General features: G+C 38.3%; 1 protein-coding gene across 1 annotated transcript in view; it reads right to left on the bottom strand.

Moving 5' to 3' along the window:
- The window catches only part of LOC113743837 (CO(2)-response secreted protease-like), a 148968-nt gene extending 130346 nt beyond the window's left edge, over window positions 1–18622 (bottom strand). Inside the window, exons 1-2 of the mRNA XM_072049565.1 lie at window positions 18368–18622; window positions 18056–18268 (exon numbers count right to left, since the gene is read on the bottom strand). Coding sequence (XP_071905666.1) covers window positions 18056–18268; window positions 18368–18622 — 468 coding nt within the window. The remainder of the gene's footprint in view (window positions 1–18055; window positions 18269–18367) is intronic.
- Window positions 18623–22588: the final 3966 nt, after the last annotated feature.

The raw sequence follows: 22588 nt of genomic DNA, 5'->3' as shown, positions 1-22588 counted from the left end.
TCTGAGCTTTTAGCTCATTCCATTAGTTTTGTTTTCCTTAACAGGGGACGGCGAGCAGGACGAGAGCTCTGTATAGACTAACCTAGTCTAGTTCTTTGATTTTGTAATGGTTCTTGCCCTAGTGCTTGGCACGGGCTGGATGTGTGGTAAATTGAGAACCTTTGTACATTCGATGTTTGTACTCCCTTTTGAGATAGTAATGTACATAAGTTTTGCTTTAAGTTTCGGATCGTCGTTATATTTATTCTTGTGGGTTTATTCTGGTTTGGTTTGAGGGTTGAAGTGAACGATTGAGTCCCGGCGAGAGTTGGGCAGGCGGTCCGCCGAACCCTTTGGAAATTATTACTTTATAATGGCCCTACTACCCAATCACCCCACAATAAGTGCAAATGAATATAGAATTAAGGGTTTTTCCTTTTCGTTTTCAAGTTAGTGCGAATTAGGGTTTTTACGCCTATCCGTGGTGCGACTATCTGGTACGGAGTGTGGATCAAATTTGGTGATTCAGAGTGAGTTGTAAATGATATTAAGTGTGTGATTAGAAGTGGTAATAATAAGGTAGTGAATTATAAGTTAAAACCCTAGTATACGCGATTTAAGGAAAAACGGGTTGAACCGACGGGTACCGTTCACTACCGATTGAATACCCCACTTGACTACCACTTTCTTATCATAAAATATCCTCGATATTAGTGTAAAATATCAGCCCTTATACCAGCTCAAGTCAGCCGAAAGTGTAGACCAGAATAAGGGAGAAAAGAAAGAAAATTTGACTACCAATCAACTTCTGACACTTGTCAACATTTACCCAAATCAATTCCTATCCTTTTAACCTTCTTGAAGCTTCAATTGCACTTTATTTCAGCCTCCATTTCTGCCATATGAACCGTGAGAAAGAGAGGGAAAAGCCAAGAGAAAGAAACCATAATCCATCTTGAGTTTGATCCACTTGAGTGAGAAAACAAGAAAACTAAACCGATTAATCAATAGTGTGACAGCTTGGGAAGCTTAAGGAACCAAAAATTTCAGGGAGTAGTGGAGGATCACTCTTGCAAGGCCTTGTCTTGAGGTATAATGGCTGATCACACTTTCTTTTCCATTAATCATGATTAAGTTGGGTATTAATGTTAGAATTTTGCTTGTGATGCTTGTTTGAAATGGTTTTGATGATTGGATGGATGAATTTTGAGTTAGGGTTTTGATTTATTCACTTATAATTCTTGTTGGTTAGGTGTTATATGGTGTATATATATGGTATATAATCTTGTAAAGGAGAAATAGTGGTGGTTTTAAGGTAAAAATGTGAATTATAGCTTGATGTAGCAAAATTCCAGATTTCTGGAAAATGAAGCTTCAGTTCTGCCCGGTTCTAGTTACCTATGTTAGAGGCTGAATTAGGCTTAGTACAAAACATAAAAGTTGTATAGAATGATATCTTATAGTTTCCTACAAAATTTCATCTCAATCGGAGTGACGTAGTCTCTGAAAAGACTGAAATACCCCTGACTACCATAGATTTGGACCAGTGGACATTTGCAACGTTTCACCAAACTGATCGTATCTTTTCACCTTGATACGTACTAAAATAACTTTTAGCCAAAACATTACAGTTGTAGTGCTATGTCTTAGCTTTCTAACTCCCCTGGAATCACCTCGTTTGGACTTCGGTAGCCTGAGTTATTGTCGTTTACGCATAAGGCGGTTAACAAACCCGAATGTGAGATTCTGGTTCTGTTATTTGAGATTTTGACTTAGATACACTACAAACTGGACTGAGTGGTCTTCATCAAAGTTGTAGGCCTTTGGCTTAGCTTTGAAATGGTATAAATGGTACCGCAATCAGATAAGCATAGTTTCGGTTGTGTCCGTTACGCAAAACAACGTCAAATCTGTCTTTTGTTTCATGACTCAACCTTCATTTCCGCACATGTTCCGAGCTTGCTTTTGTACTTGTATGACTTGGAGCCTATGGAATGGCTATTGAAATGAGATGATTTTGTGTGTGACTTTGGGATTGATTGAGAAAAATAATGAAGTCATAAATTGCTAGAAAATAGGTAAATACAAAGGGCGTGCTGCCCAAATTTACGCTCGAGAATTAGGTCGATATACTTGCGACTTGAGTAAGGCTTGAGAGCGAATACCACGTGAACCATCTAGGGTATTTACGTTTTCTTTGCCACTTCGACTCAAATAGCGATTTTAAAGTTTTACAAGTGAGTCTAACTTTTACAAATATTTTACTTATGTCCTTTGGTTTCAATGTACTCTTTTCACTACCAAAACTTATATTTTGTACTAGTACGTATTCGAATTTTCTTTGAATCACTTAAATCTTTGATGGTTGAAGTATAATGTGTTCGTTTGATTATATTAGGATACCTTGGAGATTGAGGGTTATCCGGAAGGAACTTTGGACGTTATTTTGCTTAAATAGGTGAGTTTTCCTTGTTTGTTATATTTTCCTTGACTTCATGGCTTCTGTTATTGTTTGACAATGTGTTAAGTGCTTTCAAGGATTTTCAAAACGAGTTTTCTAGGTGAGTGTGTATTTTATCGCGCTCGACCTAAATGAAATGTGAAATTTTTAATGATTTAACGATTGAAACGTTACATGTGCATAGATGTAAGCCTTTTGGCTGAATTGGGCCTGCCTTTCGTTACCGATCGACTCGAGCCAGAAGCGGACTCGGTCGGGCGATATGGTGACCCTGGGTGAATATTTGGTATACTCAAGTATTACCTTATTGTCGGGTGGAGCCTAGCCAACGTCCAGGAGGGGGTGAATGAAATAAATGAACGAACGAGGGTTTTACTTATCGAAATGCTTTTTCAAAATGATTGGAGGAATAAGGGGAATGACAGGAGAATTAACGAACGAACGAACGAATAGTTCCCTGTGAGCTCGTATCCTTTTAATGAATGTGTTATTATCGCTTTCCATTGTAAATGTTTCTTGAACTATTGATACTCTGTGATTAATGTATTGGATTGATTGTTTGATTATGTGTTCGGAACCTCTCTGAGCTTTTAGCTCATTCCTTTAATTTAGTTTTCCTTAATAGGGGACGGCGAGCAGGACGAGAGCTCTGTATAGACTAACCTAGTCTAGTTCTTTGATTTTGTAATGGTTCTTGCCCTAGTGCTTGGCACGGGCTGGATGTGTGGTAAATTGAGAACCTTTGTACATTCGATGTTTGTACTCCCTTTTGAGATAGTAATGTACATAAGTTTTGCTTTAAGTTTCGGATCGTCGTTATATTTATTCTTGTGGATTTATTCTGGTTTTGTTTGAGGGTTGAAGTGAACGATTGAGTCCCGGTGAGAACTGGGCAGGCGGTCCGCCGAACCCTTTGATTCGCCTTAGGGGGAGGTGGGGCTGTCACAGTTGGTATCAGAGCCTGCTACGCGTGGTCTCTGCGCGGAGTGAGATTGGGCTAAGTGGTGAATAAGTATGACAGATTAAGTGCTCGTTGAGCTTAAGCTATGGAGTCATGAATTGTTATAGGCCTTAAATCTTTCTCCCGGTATTTGTGGACAATTGATAGGTACGTCAGGTAGGAATCTCGATTGTAGATAGTTTATTCTTGGGACTGGCCAGCTCGAGATGTGAATTATCTTATTTCGGATTCTTGTGCCCGAGTACTCCAGAGTTGAGGCGGTGTTAGGTAGTTGGGATTTGTATTTCGGGAACATGAATAGGCTATATTTGGCAAGGATGAGTACAAGAGATCAATGGACATCTAGTTTGGATAGTTTGGATAGTAAGTGACGTGAGAGACCGGACGGAACCGGAACGATATCGCATTTTCTTTTGATTTGCCCTTATATCGTTATGACATGACATTTGGTGGTGTATTTGTGTATATGCTTCTCTGTCTAATTTGATGTGTATGTGTTCTTGATATGTGGTGTGTTATGTGCGTATATGTCTATCTGTGCATTTGGTACACTAGAATTGAGTTACTACCTTTTGGGTAAAAGAAAAGAAAAGAGAGGAAACCGAACAAAAGTATCAGCACAGGTTTATGCCGTAGACCAGCAACAAGTTCCGGGGTCGTCTGAGGCAACGGAAAGTAAAAATTTCGAGGACGAAATTTCTTAATGGGGAGAGAGTATGAGAACCCAAAAAGTTTCGCATTTTCTCAGCATTTTTTTATTCATTTACCTACATTTTATACTTTCCTTGGAAATATTAAACTTTCTATGCATTTTTACAAGCAAGTACAGTTTTAAATTCATTTTTCAAGTATGAGTTACTGTACGTTAAATTTGAAACGCATTATCGATTTGAGGACCCGTAAAATTCCTTATATTTTGCTTAAAAATACCCTTTTATTTGGAAATTATTACTTTATAATGGCCCTACTACCCAATCACCCCACAATAAGTGCAAATGAATATAGAATTATGGGTTTTTCCTTTTCGTTTTCAAGTTAGTGCGAATTAGGGTTTTTACGCCTATCCGTGGTGTGACTATCCGGTACGGAGTGTGGATCAAATTTGGTGATTAAGAGTGAGTTTTAGATGATATTAAGTGTGTGATTAGAAGTGGTAATAATAAGGTAGTGAATTATAAGTTAAAACCCTAGTATACGCGATTTAAGGAAAAACGGGTTGAACCGACGGGTACCGTTCACTACCGATTGAACACCCCACTTGACTACCACTTTCTTATCATAAAATATCCTTGATATTAGTGCAAAATATCAGCCCTTATACCAGCTCAAGTCAGACGAAATTGTAGACCAGAATAAGGGAGAAAAGAAAGAAAATTTGACTACCAATCAACTTCTGACACTTGTCAACATTGACCCAAATCAATTCCTATCCTTTTAACCTTCTTGAAGCTTCAATTGCACTTTATTTCAGCCTCCATTTCTGCCATATGAACCGTGAGAAAGAGAGGGAAAAGCCAAGAGAAAGAAACCATAATCCATCTTGAGTTTGATCCACTTGAGTGAGAGAACAAGAAAACTAAACCGATTAATCAATAGTTTGAGAGCTTGGGAAGCTTAAGGAACCAAAAATATCAGGGAGTAGTGGAGGATCACTCTTGCAAGGCCTTGTATTGAGGTATAATGGCTGATCACCCTTTCTTTTCCATTAATCATGATTAAGTTGGGTATTAATGTTAGAATTTTGCTTGTGATGCTTGTTTGAAATGGTTTTGGTGATTGGATGGATGAATTTTGAGTTAGGGTTTTGATTTATTCACTTATAATTCTTGTTGGTTAGGTCTTATATGGTGTATATATGTGGTATATAATCTTGTAAAGGAGAAATAGTGGTGGTTTTAAGGTAAAAATATGAATTATAGCTTGATGTAGCAAAATTCCAGATTTCTGGAAAATGAAGCTTCAGTTCTGCCCAGTTCTATTTACCTATGTTAAAGGATGAATTAGGCTTAGTACGAAACGTGAAAGTTTTAGAGAATGATATTTTATAGTTTCCTACAAACTTTCAGCTCAATCGGAGCGACGTAACCTCTAAAAGGACTGAAATACCCCTGACTACCATAGATTTGGACCAGTGGACATTTGCAACGTTTCACCAAACTGATCGTATCATTTCACCTTGATACATACCAAAATAACTTTTAACCAAAACATTACAGTTGTAGTGCTATGTCTTAGCTTTCTAACTCCCCTGGAATCACCTCGTTTGGACTTCGGTAGCCGGAGTTATTGTCGTTTACGCATAAGGCGGTTAACAAACCCGAATGTGAGATTCTGGTTCTGTTATTTGCGATTTTGACTTAGATACACTACAAACTGGACTGAGTGGTCTTCATCAAAGTTGTAGGCCTTTGTCTTAGCTTTTAAATGGTATAAATTGTACCCCAATCCGATAAGCGTAGTTTCGGTTGTGTCCGTTACGCAAAACAACGTCAAATCTGTCTTTTGTTTCTTGACTCAACCTTCATTTCCGCACATGTTCCGAGCTTGCTTTTGTACTTGTATGACTTGGAGCCTATGGAATGGCTATTGAAATGAGATGATTTTGTGTGTGACTTTAGGATCGATTGAGAAAAATAATGAAGTCATAAATTGTTGAAAAATAGGTAAATACAAAGGGCGTGCTACCCAAATTTACGCTCGAGAATTTGGTCGATATACTTGCGACTTGAGTAAGGCTTGAGAGCGAATACCACGTGAACCATCTAGGGTATTTACGTTTTCTTTGCCACTTCGACTCAAATAGCGATTTTAAAGTTTTACAAGTGAGTCTAAGTTTTACAAATATTTTACTTATGTCCTTTGGTTTCAATGTACTCTTTTCACTACCAAAACTTATATTTTGTACTAGTGCGTATTCGAATTTTCTTTGAATCACTTAAATCTTTGATGGTTGAAGTATAATGTGTTCGTTTGATTATATTAGGATACATTGGTGATTGAGGGTTATCCGGAAGGAACTTTGGACGTTATTTTGCTTAAATAGGTGAGTGTTCCTTGTTTGTTATATTTTCCTTGACTTCATGGCTTCTGTTATTGTTTGACAATGAGTTAAGTGCTTTCAAGGATTTTCAAAATGAGTTTTCTAGGCGAGTGTTTATTTTATCGCGCTCGACCTAAATGAAATGTGAAATTTTTAATGATTTAATGATTGAAACGTTACATGTGCATGGATGTAAGCCTTTTGGCTGAATTGGGCCTGCCTTTCGTTACCGATCGACTCGAGCCAGAAGCGGACTCGGTCGGGCGATATGGTGACCCTGGGTGAATATTTGGTATACTCAAATATTACCTTGTTGTCGGGTGGAGCCTAGCCAACGTCCAGGAGGGGGTGAATGAAATAAATGAACGAACGAGGGTTTTACTTATCGAAATGCTTTTTAAAAATGATTGGAGGAATAAGGGGAATGACAGGAGAACGAACGAACGAACGAACGAACGAATAGTTCCCTGTGAGCTCGTATCCTTTTAATGAATGTGTTATTATCGCTTTCCATTGTAAATGTTTCTTGAACTATTGATACTCTGTGATTAATGTATTGGATTGATTGTTTGATTATGTGTTCGGAACCTCTCTGAGCTTTTAACTCATTCCTTTAGTTTTGTTTTCCTTAACAGGGGACGACGAGCAGGACGAGAGCTCTGTATAGCCTAGCCTAGTCAAGTTCTTTGATTTTGTAATGGTTCTTGCCCTAGTGCTTGGCACGGGCTGGATGTGTGGTAAATTGAGAACCTTTGTATATTCGATGTTTGTATTCCCTTTTGAGATAGTAATGTACATAAGTTTTGCTTTAAGTTTCGGATCGTCGTTATATTTATTCTTGTGGGTTTATTCTGGTTTTGTTTGAGGGTTGAAGTGAACGATTGAGTCCCGGCGAGAGCTGGGCAGGCGGTCCGCCGAACCCTTTGGTTCGCCTTAGGGGGAGGTGGGGCTGTCACCGTTGGTATCAGAGCCTGCTACGCATGGTCTCTGCGCGGAGTGAGATTGGGCTAAGTGGTGAATAAGTATGACGGATTAAGTGCTCGTTGGGCTTAAGCTACGGAGTCATGAATTGTTATAGGCCTTAAATCTTTCTCCCGGTATTTGTGGACAATTGATAGGTACGTCAGGTAGGAATCTCGATTGTAGATAGTTTATTCTTGGGACTGGCCAGCTCGAGAAGTGAATTATCTTATTTCGAATTCTTGTGCCCGAGTACTCCAGAGTTGAGGCGGTGTTAGGTAGTTGGGATTTGTATTTCGGGAACATGAATAGGCTTTATTTGGCCAGAATGAGTACAAGAGATCAATGGACATCTAATTTGGATAGTTTGGATAGTAAGTGACGTGAGAGACCGGACGGAACCGGGACGATATCGCATTTTCTTTTGATTTGTCCTTATATCGTTATGACATGACATTTGTTGGTGTATTTGTGTATATGCTTCTCTGTCTAATTTGACATGTATGTGTTCTTGATATGTGGTGTGTTATGTGTGTAAATGTCTATCTGTGCATTTGGTGCACTAGAATTGAGTTACTACCTTTTGGGTAAAAGAAAAGAAAAGAGAGGAAACCGAACAAAAGTATCAGCACAGGTTTATGCCGTTGACCAGCAACAAGTTCCGGGGTCGTCTGAGGCAACAGAAAGTAAAAATTTCGAGGACGAAATTTCTTAATGGGGAGAGAGTGTGAGAACCCAAAAATTTTCGCATTTTCTCAGCATTATTTATTCACTTACCTACATTTTATACTTTTCTTGGAAATATTAAACTTTCTATGCATTTTTACAAGCAAGTACAGTTTTAAATTCATTTTCCTAGTATGAGTTAGTGTACGTTAAATTTGAAACGCATTATCGATGTGAGGACCCGTAAAATTCCTTATATTTTGCTTAAAAATACCCTTTTATTTGAAAATTATTACTTTATAATGGCCCTACTACCCAATCACCCCACAATAAGTGCAAATGAATATAGAATTAAGGGTTTTTCCTTTTCGTTTTCAAGTTAGTGCGAATTAGGGTTTTTACGCCTATCCGTGGTGTGACTATCCGGTACGGAGTGTGGATCAAATTTGGTGATTAAGAGTGAGTTTGAGATGATATTAAGTGTGTGATTAGAAGTGGTAATAATAAAGTAGTGAATTATAAGTTAAAACCCTAGTATACGCGATTTAAGGAAAAACGGGTTGAACCGACGGGTACCGTTCACTGCCGATTGAACACCCCACTTGACTACCACTTTCTTATCATAAAATATCCCTGATATTAGTGCAAAATATCAGCCCTTATACCAGCTCAAGTCAGCCGAAACTGTAGACCAGAATAAGGGAGAAAAGAAAGAAAATTTGACTACCAATCAACTTGTGACACTTGTCAACATTGACCCAAATCAATTCCTATCCTTTTAACCTTCCTGAAGCTTCAATTGCACTTTATTTCAGCCTCCATTTCTGCCATATGAACCGTGAGAAAGAGAGGGAAAAGCCAAGAGAAAGAAACCATAATCCATCTTGAGTTTGATCCACTTAAGTGAGAAAACAAGAAAACTAAACCGATTAATCAATAGTTTGAGAGCTTGGGAAGCTTAAGGAACCAAAAATTTCAAGGAGTAGTGGAGGATCACTCTTACAAGGCCTTGTCTTGAGGTATAATGGCTGATCACCCTTTCTTTTCCATTAATCATGATTAAGTTGGGTATTAATGTTAGAATTTTGCTTGTGATGCTTGTTTGAAATGGTTTTGATGATTGGATGGATGAATTTTGAGTTAGGGTTTTGATTTATTCACTTATAATTCTTGTTGGTTAGGTGTTATATGGTGTATATATATGGTATATAATCTTGTAAAGGAGAAATAGTGGTGGTTTTAAGGTAAAAATGTGAATTATAGCTTGATGTAGCAAAATTCCAGATTTCTGGAAAATGAAGCTTCAGTTCTGTCCAGTTCTAGTTACCTATGTTAGAGGCTGAATTAGGCTTAGTACGAAACGTGAAAGTTGTAGAGAATGATATTTTATAGTTTCCTACAAAATTTCAGCTCAATCGGAGGGACGTAGCCTCTGAAAAGATTGAAATACCCCTGACTACCATAGATTTGGACCAGTGGACATTTGCAACGTTTCACCAAACTGATCGTATCATTTCACCTTGATACGTACTAAAATAACTTTTAACCAAAACATGACAGTTGTAGTGCTATGTCTTAGATTTCTAACTCCCCTGGAATAACCTCGTTTGGACTTCGGTAGCCTGAGTTATTGTCGTTTACGCATAAGGCGGTTAACAAACCCGAATGTGAGATTCTGGTTCTGTTATTTGAGATTTTGACTTAGATACACTACAAACTGGACTGAGTGGTCTTCATCAAAGTTGTAGGCCTTTGTCTTAGCTTTGAAATGGTATAAATTGTATCCCAATCCGACAAGCGTAGTTTCGGTTGTGTCCGTTACGCAAAACAACGTCAAATCTGTCTTTTGTTTCTTGACTCAAGCTTCATTTCCGAACATGTTCCGAGCTTGCTTTTGTACTTGTATGACTTGGAGCCTATGGAATGGCTATTGAAATGAGATGATTTTGTGTGTGACTTTGGGATCGATTGAGAAAAATAATGAAGTCATAAATTGCTGGAAAATAGGTAAATACAAAGGGCGTGCTGCCCAAATTTACGCTCGAGAATTAGGTCGATATACTTGCGACTTGAGTAAGGCTTGAGAGCGAATACCACGTGAACCATCTAGGGTATTTACGTTTTCTTTGCCACTTCGACTCAAATAGCGATTTTAAAGTTTTACAAGTGAGTCTATGTTTTACAAATATTTTACTTATGTCCTTTGGTTTCAATGTACTCTTTTCACTACCAAAACTTATATTTTGTACTAATACGTATTCGAATTTTCTTTGAATCACTTAAATCTTTGATGGTTGAAGTATAATGTGTTCGTTTGATTATATTAGGATACCTTGGTGATTGAGGGTTATCCGGAAGGAACTTTGGACGTTATTTTGCTTAAATAGGTGAGTGTTCCTTGTTTGTTATATTTTCCTTGACATCATGGCATCTGTTATTGTTTGACAATGTGTTAAGTGCTTTCAAGGATTTTCAAAACGAGTTTTCTAGGCGAGTGTGTATTTTATCGCGCTCGACCTAAATGAAATGTGAAATTTTTAATGATTTAATGATTGAAACGTTACATGTGCATGGATGTAAACATTTTGGCTGAATTGGGCCTGCCTTTCGTTACCGATCGACTCGAGCCAGAAGCGGACTCGGTCGGGCGATATGGTGACCCTGGGTGAATATTTGGTATACTCAAGTATTACCTTGTTGTCGGGTGGAGCCTAGCCAACGTCCAGGAGGGGGTGAATGAAATAAATGAACGAACGAGGGTTTTACTTATCGAAATGCTTTTTAAAAATGATTGGAGGAATAAGGGGAATGACAGGAGAACGAACGAACGAACGAACGAACGAATAGTTCCCTGTGAGCTCGTATCCTTTTAATGAATGTGTTATTATCGCTTTCCATTGTAAATGTTTCTTGAACTATTGATACTCTGTGATTAATGTATTGGATTGATTGTTTGATTATGTGTTCGGAACCTCTCTGAGCTTTTAACTCATTCCTTTAGTTTTGTTTTCCTTAACAGGGGACGACGAGCAGGACGAGAGCTCTGTATAGCCTAGCCTAGTCAAGTTCTTTGATTTTGTAATGGTTCTTGCCCTAGTGCTTGGCACGGGCTGGATGTGTGGTAAATTGAGAACCTTTGTATATTCGATGTTTGTATTCCCTTTTGAGATAGTAATGTACATAAGTTTTGCTTTAAGTTTCGGATCGTCGTTATATTTATTCTTGTGGGTTTATTCTGGTTTTGTTTGAGGGTTGAAGTGAACGATTGAGTCCCGGCGAGAGCTGGGCAGGCGGTCCGCCGAACCCTTTGGTTCGCCTTAGGGGGAGGTGGGGCTGTCACCGTTGGTATCAGAGCCTGCTACGCGTGGTCTCTGCGCGGAGTGAGATTGGGCTAAGTGGTGAATAAGTATGACGGATTAAGTGCTCGTTGGGCTTAAGCTACGGAGTCATGAATTGTTATAGGCCTTAAATCTTTCTCCCGGTATTTGTGGACAATTGATAGGTACGTCAGGTAGGAATCTCGATTGTAGATAGTTTATTCTTGGGACTGGCCAGCTCGAGAAGTGAATTATCTTATTTCGAATTCTTGTGCCCGAGTACTCCAGAGTTGAGGCGGTGTTAGGTAGTTGGGATTTGTATTTCGGGAACATGAATAGGCTTTATTTGGCCAGAATGAGTACAAGAGATCAATGGACATCTAATTTGGATAGTTTGGATAGTAAGTGACGTGAGAGACCGGACGGAACCGGGACGATATCGCATTTTCTTTTGATTTGTCCTTATATCGTTATGACATGACATTTGTTGGTGTATTTGTGTATATGCTTCTCTGTCTAATTTGACATGTATGTGTTCTTGATATGTGGTGTGTTATGTGTGTAAATGTCTATCTGTGCATTTGGTGCACTAGAATTGAGTTACTACCTTTTGGGTAAAAGAAAAGAAAAGAGAGGAAACCGAACAAAAGTATCAGCACAGGTTTATGCCGTTGACCAGCAACAAGTTCCGGGGTCGTCTGAGGCAACAGAAAGTAAAAATTTCGAGGACGAAATTTCTTAATGGGGAGAGAGTGTGAGAACCCAAAAATTTTCGCATTTTCTCAGCATTATTTATTCACTTACCTACATTTTATACTTTTCTTGGAAATATTAAACTTTCTATGCATTTTTACAAGCAAGTACAGTTTTAAATTCATTTTCCTAGTATGAGTTAGTGTACGTTAAATTTGAAACGCATTATCGATGTGAGCACCCGTAAAATTCCTTATATTTTGCTTAAAAATACCCTTTTATTTGAAAATTATTACTTTATAATGGCCCTACTACCCAATCACCCCACAATAAGTGCAAATGAATATAGAATTAAGGGTTTTTCCTTTTCGTTTTCAAGTTAGTGCGAATTAGGGTTTTTACGCCTATCCGTGGTGTGACTATCCGGTACGGAGTGTGGATCAAATTTGGTGATTAAGAGTGAGTTTGAGATGATATTAAGTGTGTGATTAGAAGTGGTAATAATAAAGTAGTGAATTATAAGTTAAAACCCTAGTATACGCGATTTAAGGAAAAACGGGTTGAACCGACGGGTACCGTTCACTGCCGATTGAACACCCCACTTGACTACCACTTTCTTATCATAAAATATCCCTGATATTAGTGCAAAATATCAGCCCTTATACCAGCTCAAGTCAGCCGAAACTGTAGACCAGAATAAGGGAGAAAAGAAAGAAAATTTGACTACCAATCAACTTGTGACACTTGTCAACATTGACCCAAATCAATTCCTATCCTTTTAACCTTCCTGAAGCTTCAATTGCACTTTATTTCAGCCTCCATTTCTGCCATATGAACCGTGAGAAAGAGAGGGAAAAGCCAAGAGAAAGAAACCATAATCCATCTTGAGTTTGATCCACTTAAGTGAGAAAACAAGAAAACTAAACCGATTAATCAATAGTTTGAGAGCTTGGGAAGCTTAAGGAACCAAAAATTTCAAGGAGTAGTGGAGGATCACTCTTACAAGGCCTTGTCTTGAGGTATAATGGCTGATCACCCTTTCTTTTCCATTAATCATGATTAAGTTGGGTATTAATGTTAGAATTTTGCTTGTGATGCTTGTTTGAAATGGTTTTGATGATTGGATGGATGAATTTTGAGTTAGGGTTTTGATTTATTCACTTATAATTCTTGTTGGTTAGGTGTTATATGGTGTATATATATGGTATATAATCTTGTAAAGGAGAAATAGTGGTGGTTTTAAGGTAAAAATGTGAATTATAGCTTGATGTAGCAAAATTCCAGATTTCTGGAAAATGAAGCTTCAGTTCTGTCCAGTTCTAGTTACCTATGTTAGAGGCTGAATTAGGCTTAGTACGAAACGTGAAAGTTGTAGAGAATGATATTTTATAGTTTCCTACAAAATTTCAGCTCAATCGGAGGGACGTAGCCTCTGAAAAGATTGAAATACCCCTGACTACCATAGATTTGGACCAGTGGACATTTGCAACGTTTCACCAAACTGATCGTATCATTTCACCTTGATACGTACTAAAATAACTTTTAACCAAAACATGACAGTTGTAGTGCTATGTCTTAGATTTCTAACTCCCCTGGAATAACCTCGTTTGGACTTCGGTAGCCTGAGTTATTGTCGTTTACGCATAAGGCGGTTAACAAACCCGAATGTGAGATTCTGGTTCTGTTATTTGAGATTTTGACTTAGATACACTACAAACTGGACTGAGTGGTCTTCATCAAAGTTGTAGGCCTTTGTCTTAGCTTTGAAATGGTATAAATTGTATCCCAATCCGACAAGCGTAGTTTCGGTTGTGTCCGTTACGCAAAACAACGTCAAATCTGTCTTTTGTTTCTTGACTCAAGCTTCATTTCCGAACATGTTCCGAGCTTGCTTTTGTACTTGTATGACTTGGAGCCTATGGAATGGCTATTGAAATGAGATGATTTTGTGTGTGACTTTGGGATCGATTGAGAAAAATAATGAAGTCATAAATTGCTGGAAAATAGGTAAATACAAAGGGCGTGCTGCCCAAATTTACGCTCGAGAATTAGGTCGATATACTTGCGACTTGAGTAAGGCTTGAGAGCGAATACCACGTGAACCATCTAGGGTATTTACGTTTTCTTTGCCACTTCGACTCAAATAGCGATTTTAAAGTTTTACAAGTGAGTCTATGTTTTACAAATATTTTACTTATGTCCTTTGGTTTCAATGTACTCTTTTCACTACCAAAACTTATATTTTGTACTAATACGTATTCGAATTTTCTTTGAATCACTTAAATCTTTGATGGTTGAAGTATAATGTGTTCGTTTGATTATATTAGGATACCTTGGTGATTGAGGGTTATCCGGAAGGAACTTTGGACGTTATTTTGCTTAAATAGGTGAGTGTTCCTTGTTTGTTATATTTTCCTTGACTTCATGGCATCTGTTATTGTTTGACAATGTGTTAAGTGCTTTCAAGGATTTTCAAAACGAGTTTTCTAGGCGAGTGTGTATTTTATCGCGCTCGACCTAAATGAAATGTGAAATTTTTAATGATTTAATGATTGAAACGTTACATGTGCATGGATGTAAACATTTTGGCTGAATTGGGCCTGCCTTTCGTTACCGATCGACTCGAGCCAGAAGCGGACTCGGTCGGGCGATATGGTGACCCTGGGTGAATATTTGGTATACTCAAGTATTACCTTGTTGTCGGGTGGAGCCTAGCCAACGTCCAGGAGGGGGTGAATGAAATAAATGAACGAACGAGGGTTTTACTTATCGAAATGCTTTTTAAAAATGATTGGAGGAATAAGGGGAATGACAGGAGAATGAACGAACGAACGAACGAACGAACGAATAGTTCCCTGTGAGCTCGTATCCTTTTAATGAATGTGTTATTATCGCTTTCCATTGTAAATGTTTCTTGAACTATTGATACTCTGTGATTAATGTATTGTTTTGATTGTTTGATTATGTGTTCTGAACCTCTTTGAGCTTTTAGCTCATTTCTTTAGTTTTGTTTTCCTTAACAGGGGACGGCGAGCAGGACGAGAGCTCTGTATAAACTAGCCTAGTCTAGTTCTTTGATTTTGTAATGGTTCTTGCCCTAGTGCTTGGCACGGGCTGGATGTGTGGTAAATTGAGAACTGTAAGGATCGAAAACAACCCAAGAGGGGGGGTGAATTAGGCTTTCAAAAACCTGCTAATAAGTACTCTTCCTTTTTGAACAGACAGCCTTTCTTTTTCCCAAATGCCTCCTAATGAACAAGATAATACAATAGCACAGGTATTAGTGAGATGGAGAGAAGAACAGTTTATATAGAAAAGCAGTAAATAAAAGTAAGGAACCAAACCAGGCTTCAAACACAACTGAGGTTTGAACACCACTATTATATACCAAGTTACTTCAAGTTGAATAGACTTGCAACCAATCTTATGTGTACAAGGAAGGGATCACTTCCTTCTTGCCCCAAAACACACTTGGTCAATCAAGGAAGTTTTACAAACACTCGCAACCCTCACTATGCTACACTATTGAAGAAGCTATGTCACACTTGAAAAAACAACTGCACGAAGATTGCACATACAAGGAATACAAATGTTTCTTTTGAGTATTCTAGCACTTGAATCACTCACAATATGATGTAGGCTTGATGTACAAAGTTGTCTTGAGGTGGTTGACTTTGTTCCTTTTATAGGAGACCAGAGAATTCCTCAATTAATGCTGTCAACGGGTAGAAGGCAGCTGAAGAGTCAACTAGCCGTTGGTGCTGTCGGACGTCCGATGTTTGGTTTTTATGCGTCCGAAGGTAGGATGAGTACTTGGAAATTTCTTCTTCACTTTCTTCGGACGGCCGATGCATTCAGAATGTTGTGTCCGAAGAGCAGCAACACTTGTTGGACGTCCGATACACAGGTGTTAAGCGTCCGAATCCTGATCAGTTAAACACGTAACTCCTGGCTTGACTTCTTCGGACGTCCGAGTCTGAGTTCTTTACCCGTCCGAAGGAACTCAAAGAATGTCGGACGTCCGATCCTCTCCTTTTGTGCGTCCGACATCATCCTCAGCAGACTTCATTCTTTTTGTTCTCCTTTTGCTGCTTTAAATCCACAGACCTGTTTGGTTCATTTCTGAAAAGGATCTCTACAAAAGGTATTAGAAACACCCAATTGTTTTGTAATCATCAAAAGATATGAATTGAGATAAACAATCTCCCCCTTTTTGATGATGACAAAATAATTGGATAGATCACAGAATTTAACTGCTCCCCCTAACGAAGTGCATAAATAGTATATCAGAAGAGGCGCAATCCACACCATCAGTGCTGATCCAGCTCAACTCCCCCTGAGATTGTCTCCCCCTAACTAGTTACTTTCTTCTATCAGTGTTAAACCAAATCCAATTCCATCCAATTCTCCCCCTTTTTATCATCACAAAATTGAGTATCAGTTTTGGAACAAGCAGTATGTCCCATCAGAAACATTATCCGTGTATTCATTTACAATGTACAGCATAGTGTGAACTCAGTCATGTAGCAGATGTTAAACAGAAACATTCATTTATTGAGCAGATTTCAGAAGCTAATCATAACATCCATTCAAATCATTCATAACAAGCACTTAGTTAAAACATTCATAGATAGTAGAAAATATCCAGGTGTTCAGCACTCAGTACAAAAGTGCAATGCAAAAGATGAACTAAAGTCCTAGGTTTAGGTGCAGTGACCTAGTGGTGCCTAGATAGTGATTTTAGATGATCCAGGCCTCCTCCTGGTCAGACGATACTGTTCAGGGTCCTCCTCTTCCTCAGTTTCTTCACCATTGTCTTCAACTTCTTCCTCAGTTATTGGAGCCTTGCCTTTATTCTTGGGCTGAGAACTGGAAGCTGGAGTAGTCTCATCACCAGTGGTTGGCCTTGTGGGCTCAGATCTTGGTTCTTTCTGATGAGCAGCCTCATTTGTTTCAGGTATAGGGGGCACAAGAAGATTCCTTTTTTCAAGGAAAGAGGATTGTTGGGCAGAGGTCATGGTCATCATGAGACCATCTTCAAGAAGCATAACATGCTGTTTGAGGTCTTCAAGCAGGGAGATGACCTCAGAATTGGAAGAGAAGGACTTACTTGCAGACTTTCTGGGATGAATGGTGAAAGGAGACATATACCCTGACTGATCATGGGGAGTTCTAGGAGTGACAGGGGTTTCATGCAAATTTTTTCTTCTAGACTCGGCCACAGTCTCCTTGTAGCACCAATGACCCTAAAAAAATTTTAGATTCTTTCTTTCAAAATAAACTTTGGAGAAAACTGAAGAAGCACTTTCTTTTGGAGATTTGCCAGAAAAGGGTATGTCAAAATGAGCAAAAATGGGGGTCAGAAATCTGCCATAGGAAAGCTTTCTACGACTATCAGTGCTGATTTTGAGCAGAAATTTGCACATTACAAATCCAAAGTCAATGCGGATTTTTTCAACAAAGCAGTAGAAAAGATAGAGTTCCATTTTATTTGCATCTGTTCTGTGGCCATCAGTTGCTACCAACAGATTCGAGATGATAGTGAAGATGATCAGATTCTGAGGACTGAGATCATCCAATCTTGCCTCAGCAGGGGTGTTGAATTTGGTTTGAAAATAAGTCATGAGTTTAGCATTGTAAAAGTGATGATAGGCAAAAGGGAATTCCTCATATGAAAAGAAATTTGCAATTTTTCCCTTAAAACCAGGTTCAATATTAGTTTTCAGAATAGAGTTCACAATGTCAGGAGTTAATATGATGTCTACAGAGTTGACCCTAGAGATGAGTTCAGTGTGTGATGTTCCCTTTCTAAGATTAGCAAAAAATTGATACAGCATGTCAGGATAGAAAGCATTGGGAATGGTCAGGAGATGAGTCCATTTCTGGAATTCAGAAAGTTTGATGACAGGTTCAAGATCAAGCTTACGAAATTCAAAAGGAATGATGAGCCTTTGGGTGATGAAATCTTTTTGAGATACTAACTCAAATCTGTCTCTGGCTTCATCATCGATGAACTTGGGTAGAGGAATGGGTTCAGGTGCAGGCTGAGTTACTGGATTCTTCCCAGAACGTGTTCCTTTAGAGGTTTGAGTGGCAGATGCACCAGCATTTTGAGTCTCAGTCCTTGTCCTTGGAGACTTCCGGATGGAGGGTTCAGGTGTTGGCTGACTCTCAGTGATGTTTTCTTCATTCTGCTGATCAACAGATGGATCAGCAGATTGCTTTTTCTTGGATTGGGGAGATCTCTTCCCCTTTGCAGTCCTTTTTCTTTTACTGGAAGACTTTGTGACAGTTTCTTCACCTTGGGTGGCCTGCTCTGGTTCCTCATTTCCACCAGCAATGTTCCCTTCAGAGATCTGCCTTTCCATTTGTTCATCAGATGATTCAGGAGATGGTATAACTAATTTTCTTTGGGCAGTCTCCTTCCCTGTGCCCCTACGAGTCACTTTCTTTCTTTTTGAAGCCACAGGAGGTGGATCAACAATTTCAATGTCTTCATCCCTCAGTTTAAAAGACCTTCCGGCACTAGTAGATCCTCCCCTCATCCTAACCATGATGCAATGTGGATGTGATTTTTAATGCAGAGTGTTGTGTATAGAAGGAAAGAACAGTGAGAGTTAACAAGAGTGCACTATGATGCCGCAGAGAGAGGGTTATATGAGATTAGGGTTTCGTATGTAAATTGGGAATTTTGGAGCAGTTGGATGTTAGGAGTGCCTTTTGTGAGTGGTTAATGAGCAATGGAGGTGTAATTGAGTTGGTTGAGTTAATTTCTCGGAACTTGGTTTGAGGAGAGAGGAATTTGAATTTCAAATTTTAGAGAAACTGAAAGGTCGCGTCCGAGACTGATGAAGGAAAATGAATTGAGAAGAGTCAGTAACTGCCTTATAGGACACATTTTTGAGTGTCGGACGTCCGAACGAAGTGATGCGTCCGACACAACCGTCCGAGCCAGGGATTTTCTGTACCTTGGATGAAGAACACTATCGGACGTCCGTTTCAATTCATCGGACGTCCGATAAGGATTGGCTGGAAATAAGGCTCGGAACATTTTTTCTGTAACACCCAATTTAGTCCTCAAAGACACAAATTGATCTAGCGGAAGAGCTTTTGTGAGTATATCAGCGATCTGTTCTTTAGAACAAATAAACTCAACACGGATTATCCCCTTTGAGACAAGATCGCGAATGAAATGATGCTTAATATCAATGTGCTTAGTCCTAGAGTGTTGAATGGGATTTTTTGTTAGATTAATTGCACTGGTGTTGTCACAGTACATGGGTACACATTCATATACTAAACCGAAATCATTTAATGTGTTTTTCATCCATAACAATTGAGCACAACAGGCACCAGCAGCAACATATTCAGCTTCAGTAGTGGACAGTGAGATAGCATTTTGTTTTTTACTAAACCAAGAGACCAAGCAATTTCCAAGAAAGTTGCATATACCAGTAGTACTTTTTCTATCTATTTTACAACCTCCAAAATCAGCATCAGAGAATCCACACAAAGGAAGTTCATAACATTTTGGATACCACAAGCCATAATTTAAGGTTCCTTTAAGATATCTCAAGATTCTTTTTACTGCATTCAAGTGTGATTCCTTTGGACAGGATTGAAATCGAGCACATAAACACACAGCAAACATGATGTCAGGTCTACTAGCAGTTAAATAAAGTAAACTTCCAATCATACCTCTGTACTTCTTCTCCTCAACGTTTATACCTTCCTCATCTTTGTCTAGTTTGGTAGAGGTGCACATAGGTGTCCCAACAGGCTTTGAATCCTCCATTCCGAATTTTTTTAGCAACTCCTTGGTGTATTTTGTTTGATTTATAAACATTCCATCTTGGTTTTGAACCACTTGGAGTCCAAGGAAGAAATTCAGTTGTCCCATCATGCTCATTTCAAATTCTTTTGCATGATGGTGGAAAAGTCCTTGCACAATTTTTCGTTAGTAGCACCAAATATGATATCATCCACATATATTTGCACAATCAAAAGATCTTGTGAGCTCTGTTTTGTAAAAAGTGTAGTGTCTACAACGCCTCTTTTAAAACCATTTTCAATCAAAAATCCACTCAAACGTTCATACCATGCTCTAGGAGCTTGCTTTAATCCATATAGAGCTTTTGAGAGTTTAAACACGTGATCTGGATAGGATTCATTTTCAAAACCAGGAGGTTGGTCAACATAGACCTCTTGGTCTATAAATCCATTTAAGAAGGCACTCTTAACATCCATTTGAAATAATTTAAAGTTCTTGAAACATGCAAATGCTAAAAACATTCTTATGGATTCCAGCCGAGCTACTGGAGCAAAAGATTCATCAAAGTCTATTCCCTCTTCTTGAGTGTATCCCTTAGCCACCAGTCTAGCCTTATTTCTAACAATCTCCCCTTTATCATTCAATTTGTTTCTAAAAATCCATTTTGTGCCAATGATAGGATGGCCTAGTGGTCTGGTAACCAGAGTCCAAACTTTGTTTCTTTCAAATTGGATTAACTCTTCTTCCATAGCTAAAATCCAGTGCTCATCATTCAAAGCATCAACAACGTTTTTAGGTTCAATATGCGATACAAAAGCAAGATTATCTATCAGGTGTCTAGAGGAGCGAGTTCTAACTTGTTCAGAAGGATCACCAATTATAAGCTCCCTGGGATGATTATGAACAAATTTCCAGGCTCGTGGGAGATCATTGGGAGTGGTGGTATCTCTATCATTCACTATTTCAGCTGGAATGACCTGAACATCAGTGACTTTTAAATCAGTTTCTGGTGAGACAGAGTCATGATCATTGATTGCTAGCTTCTTCAGTTCATCTTGAACAGCTGTATCATCTTCTTCACCACAACTCATAGAAATGTCATCATTAGATTCATCAAAAGTAATGTGTATAGCCTCCTCTATAATCAATGTTCTACGATTATAAACTCTGAAGCCTCTTTTGTTTTCACAGTAACCTAAGAAAATTCCCTCATCAGATTTTTTGTCAAACTTTCCAAGATGTTCCTTGATATTCAAAATAAAACATTTACAACCAAATACTTTGAAGTAACCAACAACAGGCTTTTTGTCATACATGAGCTCATAGGAAGTTTTGTTCAAAATTGGCCTTAGAAGAACTCTGTTCATGGTATAACAGGCTGTGTTTATGGCTTCAGCCCAGAAATATTTTGGTAAATTGCATTCACTAAGCATGGTTCTAGCAGCCTCTTGGAGAGTTCTATTTTTTCTTTCTACGACCCCATTTTGTTGAGGGACTCTAGCAATAGAGAATTCATGAGTAATACCATTATGATCACAAAATTCTGGAAAACCACAGAATTTGAATTCTGTTCCATTATCACTTCTAATCCTGACAATTTTCAAGCCAAGCAGATTTTGTATTTTAGCAAATAGTGAGGTAAAATTCTTAAAGGCATCATCTTTATGAGCAAGGAACATCACCCAAGTGTATCTAGAATAATCATCAACAATTACAAAACAGTATCTCTTACCACCAAGGCTTACAGTTTGTGTAGGACCAAACAAATCAAGGTGCAGAAGTTCAAGTGGTTTTGAAGTCGAAACACATTTCTTAGGTTTAAAAGAAACCTTGACTTGTTTTCCAAATTGGCAAGCATCACAAACTCTGTCTTTTTCAAATCTAATTTTTGGAAGACCTCTAACAAGTTCCTTTTTAGAAATTTCTTTCAGCAAGTCCATATTCAAATGACACAATCTTCTATGCCACAGCCATGGATCCTCATTTGCTACTTTGAGACATTTGAGATATGAGGAATCAATTTTTTCAAGAGAAACTACATAGACATCATTAACTCTTTTTCCTTTGAAAACAATGTTGAATTTAGAGTCAAATATGAGACATTCAAGTTTTTTGAATAATACAAACAGATTCCTATCACACAATTGACTAACACTTAACAAATTGTAACTCAAGTTGTCAACAAGAAGAACATTTTGGATAAAAGTTTGATCATTCTTACCAATATCGCCAATACCAACAGTCTTGGCTTTGTTATCATCTCCAAACGTTACCTTTCCACTTACTTTTTGTTTGAGTTTAATGAACTGTGATGCATCACCAGTCATATGTCTTGAGCATCCACTATCAATGAACCATTTTGATTTTCTTGCGATGTTATCCTGGTTCACCTACACACAAACCCACAGATAATATTTGGTACCCTTTACATATTGGGTCCTTGAGAGTTAGTCTTATGTTTAACTATCCACAGGCACCTCATGCCATTCCTCATGTTTTTCTTAACATGACAATTACTATTCATGTGACCAGATTGACAGCAAAAATTGCATACTGATATTGGATTAGTCAAATGAACAGGTTTAATGAATCTGACTTGCTTTCTTTTGTGGATAGCAAACTCATTTGTATTTTGGTTCAGTTTCACTTGATGAGTATAATGAACATTGTTATTCTTTTGAAGATGGTTCTGTTTTAAATGATGTAACAATTGATACAAGTCATCCATTCTTTTTCTCAA

Source organism: Coffea arabica, chromosome 5e (genome assembly GCF_036785885.1).
Source record: "Coffea arabica cultivar ET-39 chromosome 5e, Coffea Arabica ET-39 HiFi, whole genome shotgun sequence".
In the NCBI taxonomy this organism is placed as follows: Eukaryota; Viridiplantae; Streptophyta; class Magnoliopsida; order Gentianales; family Rubiaceae; genus Coffea; species Coffea arabica.
This window is presented reverse-complemented; position numbering and strand designations above follow the sequence as displayed.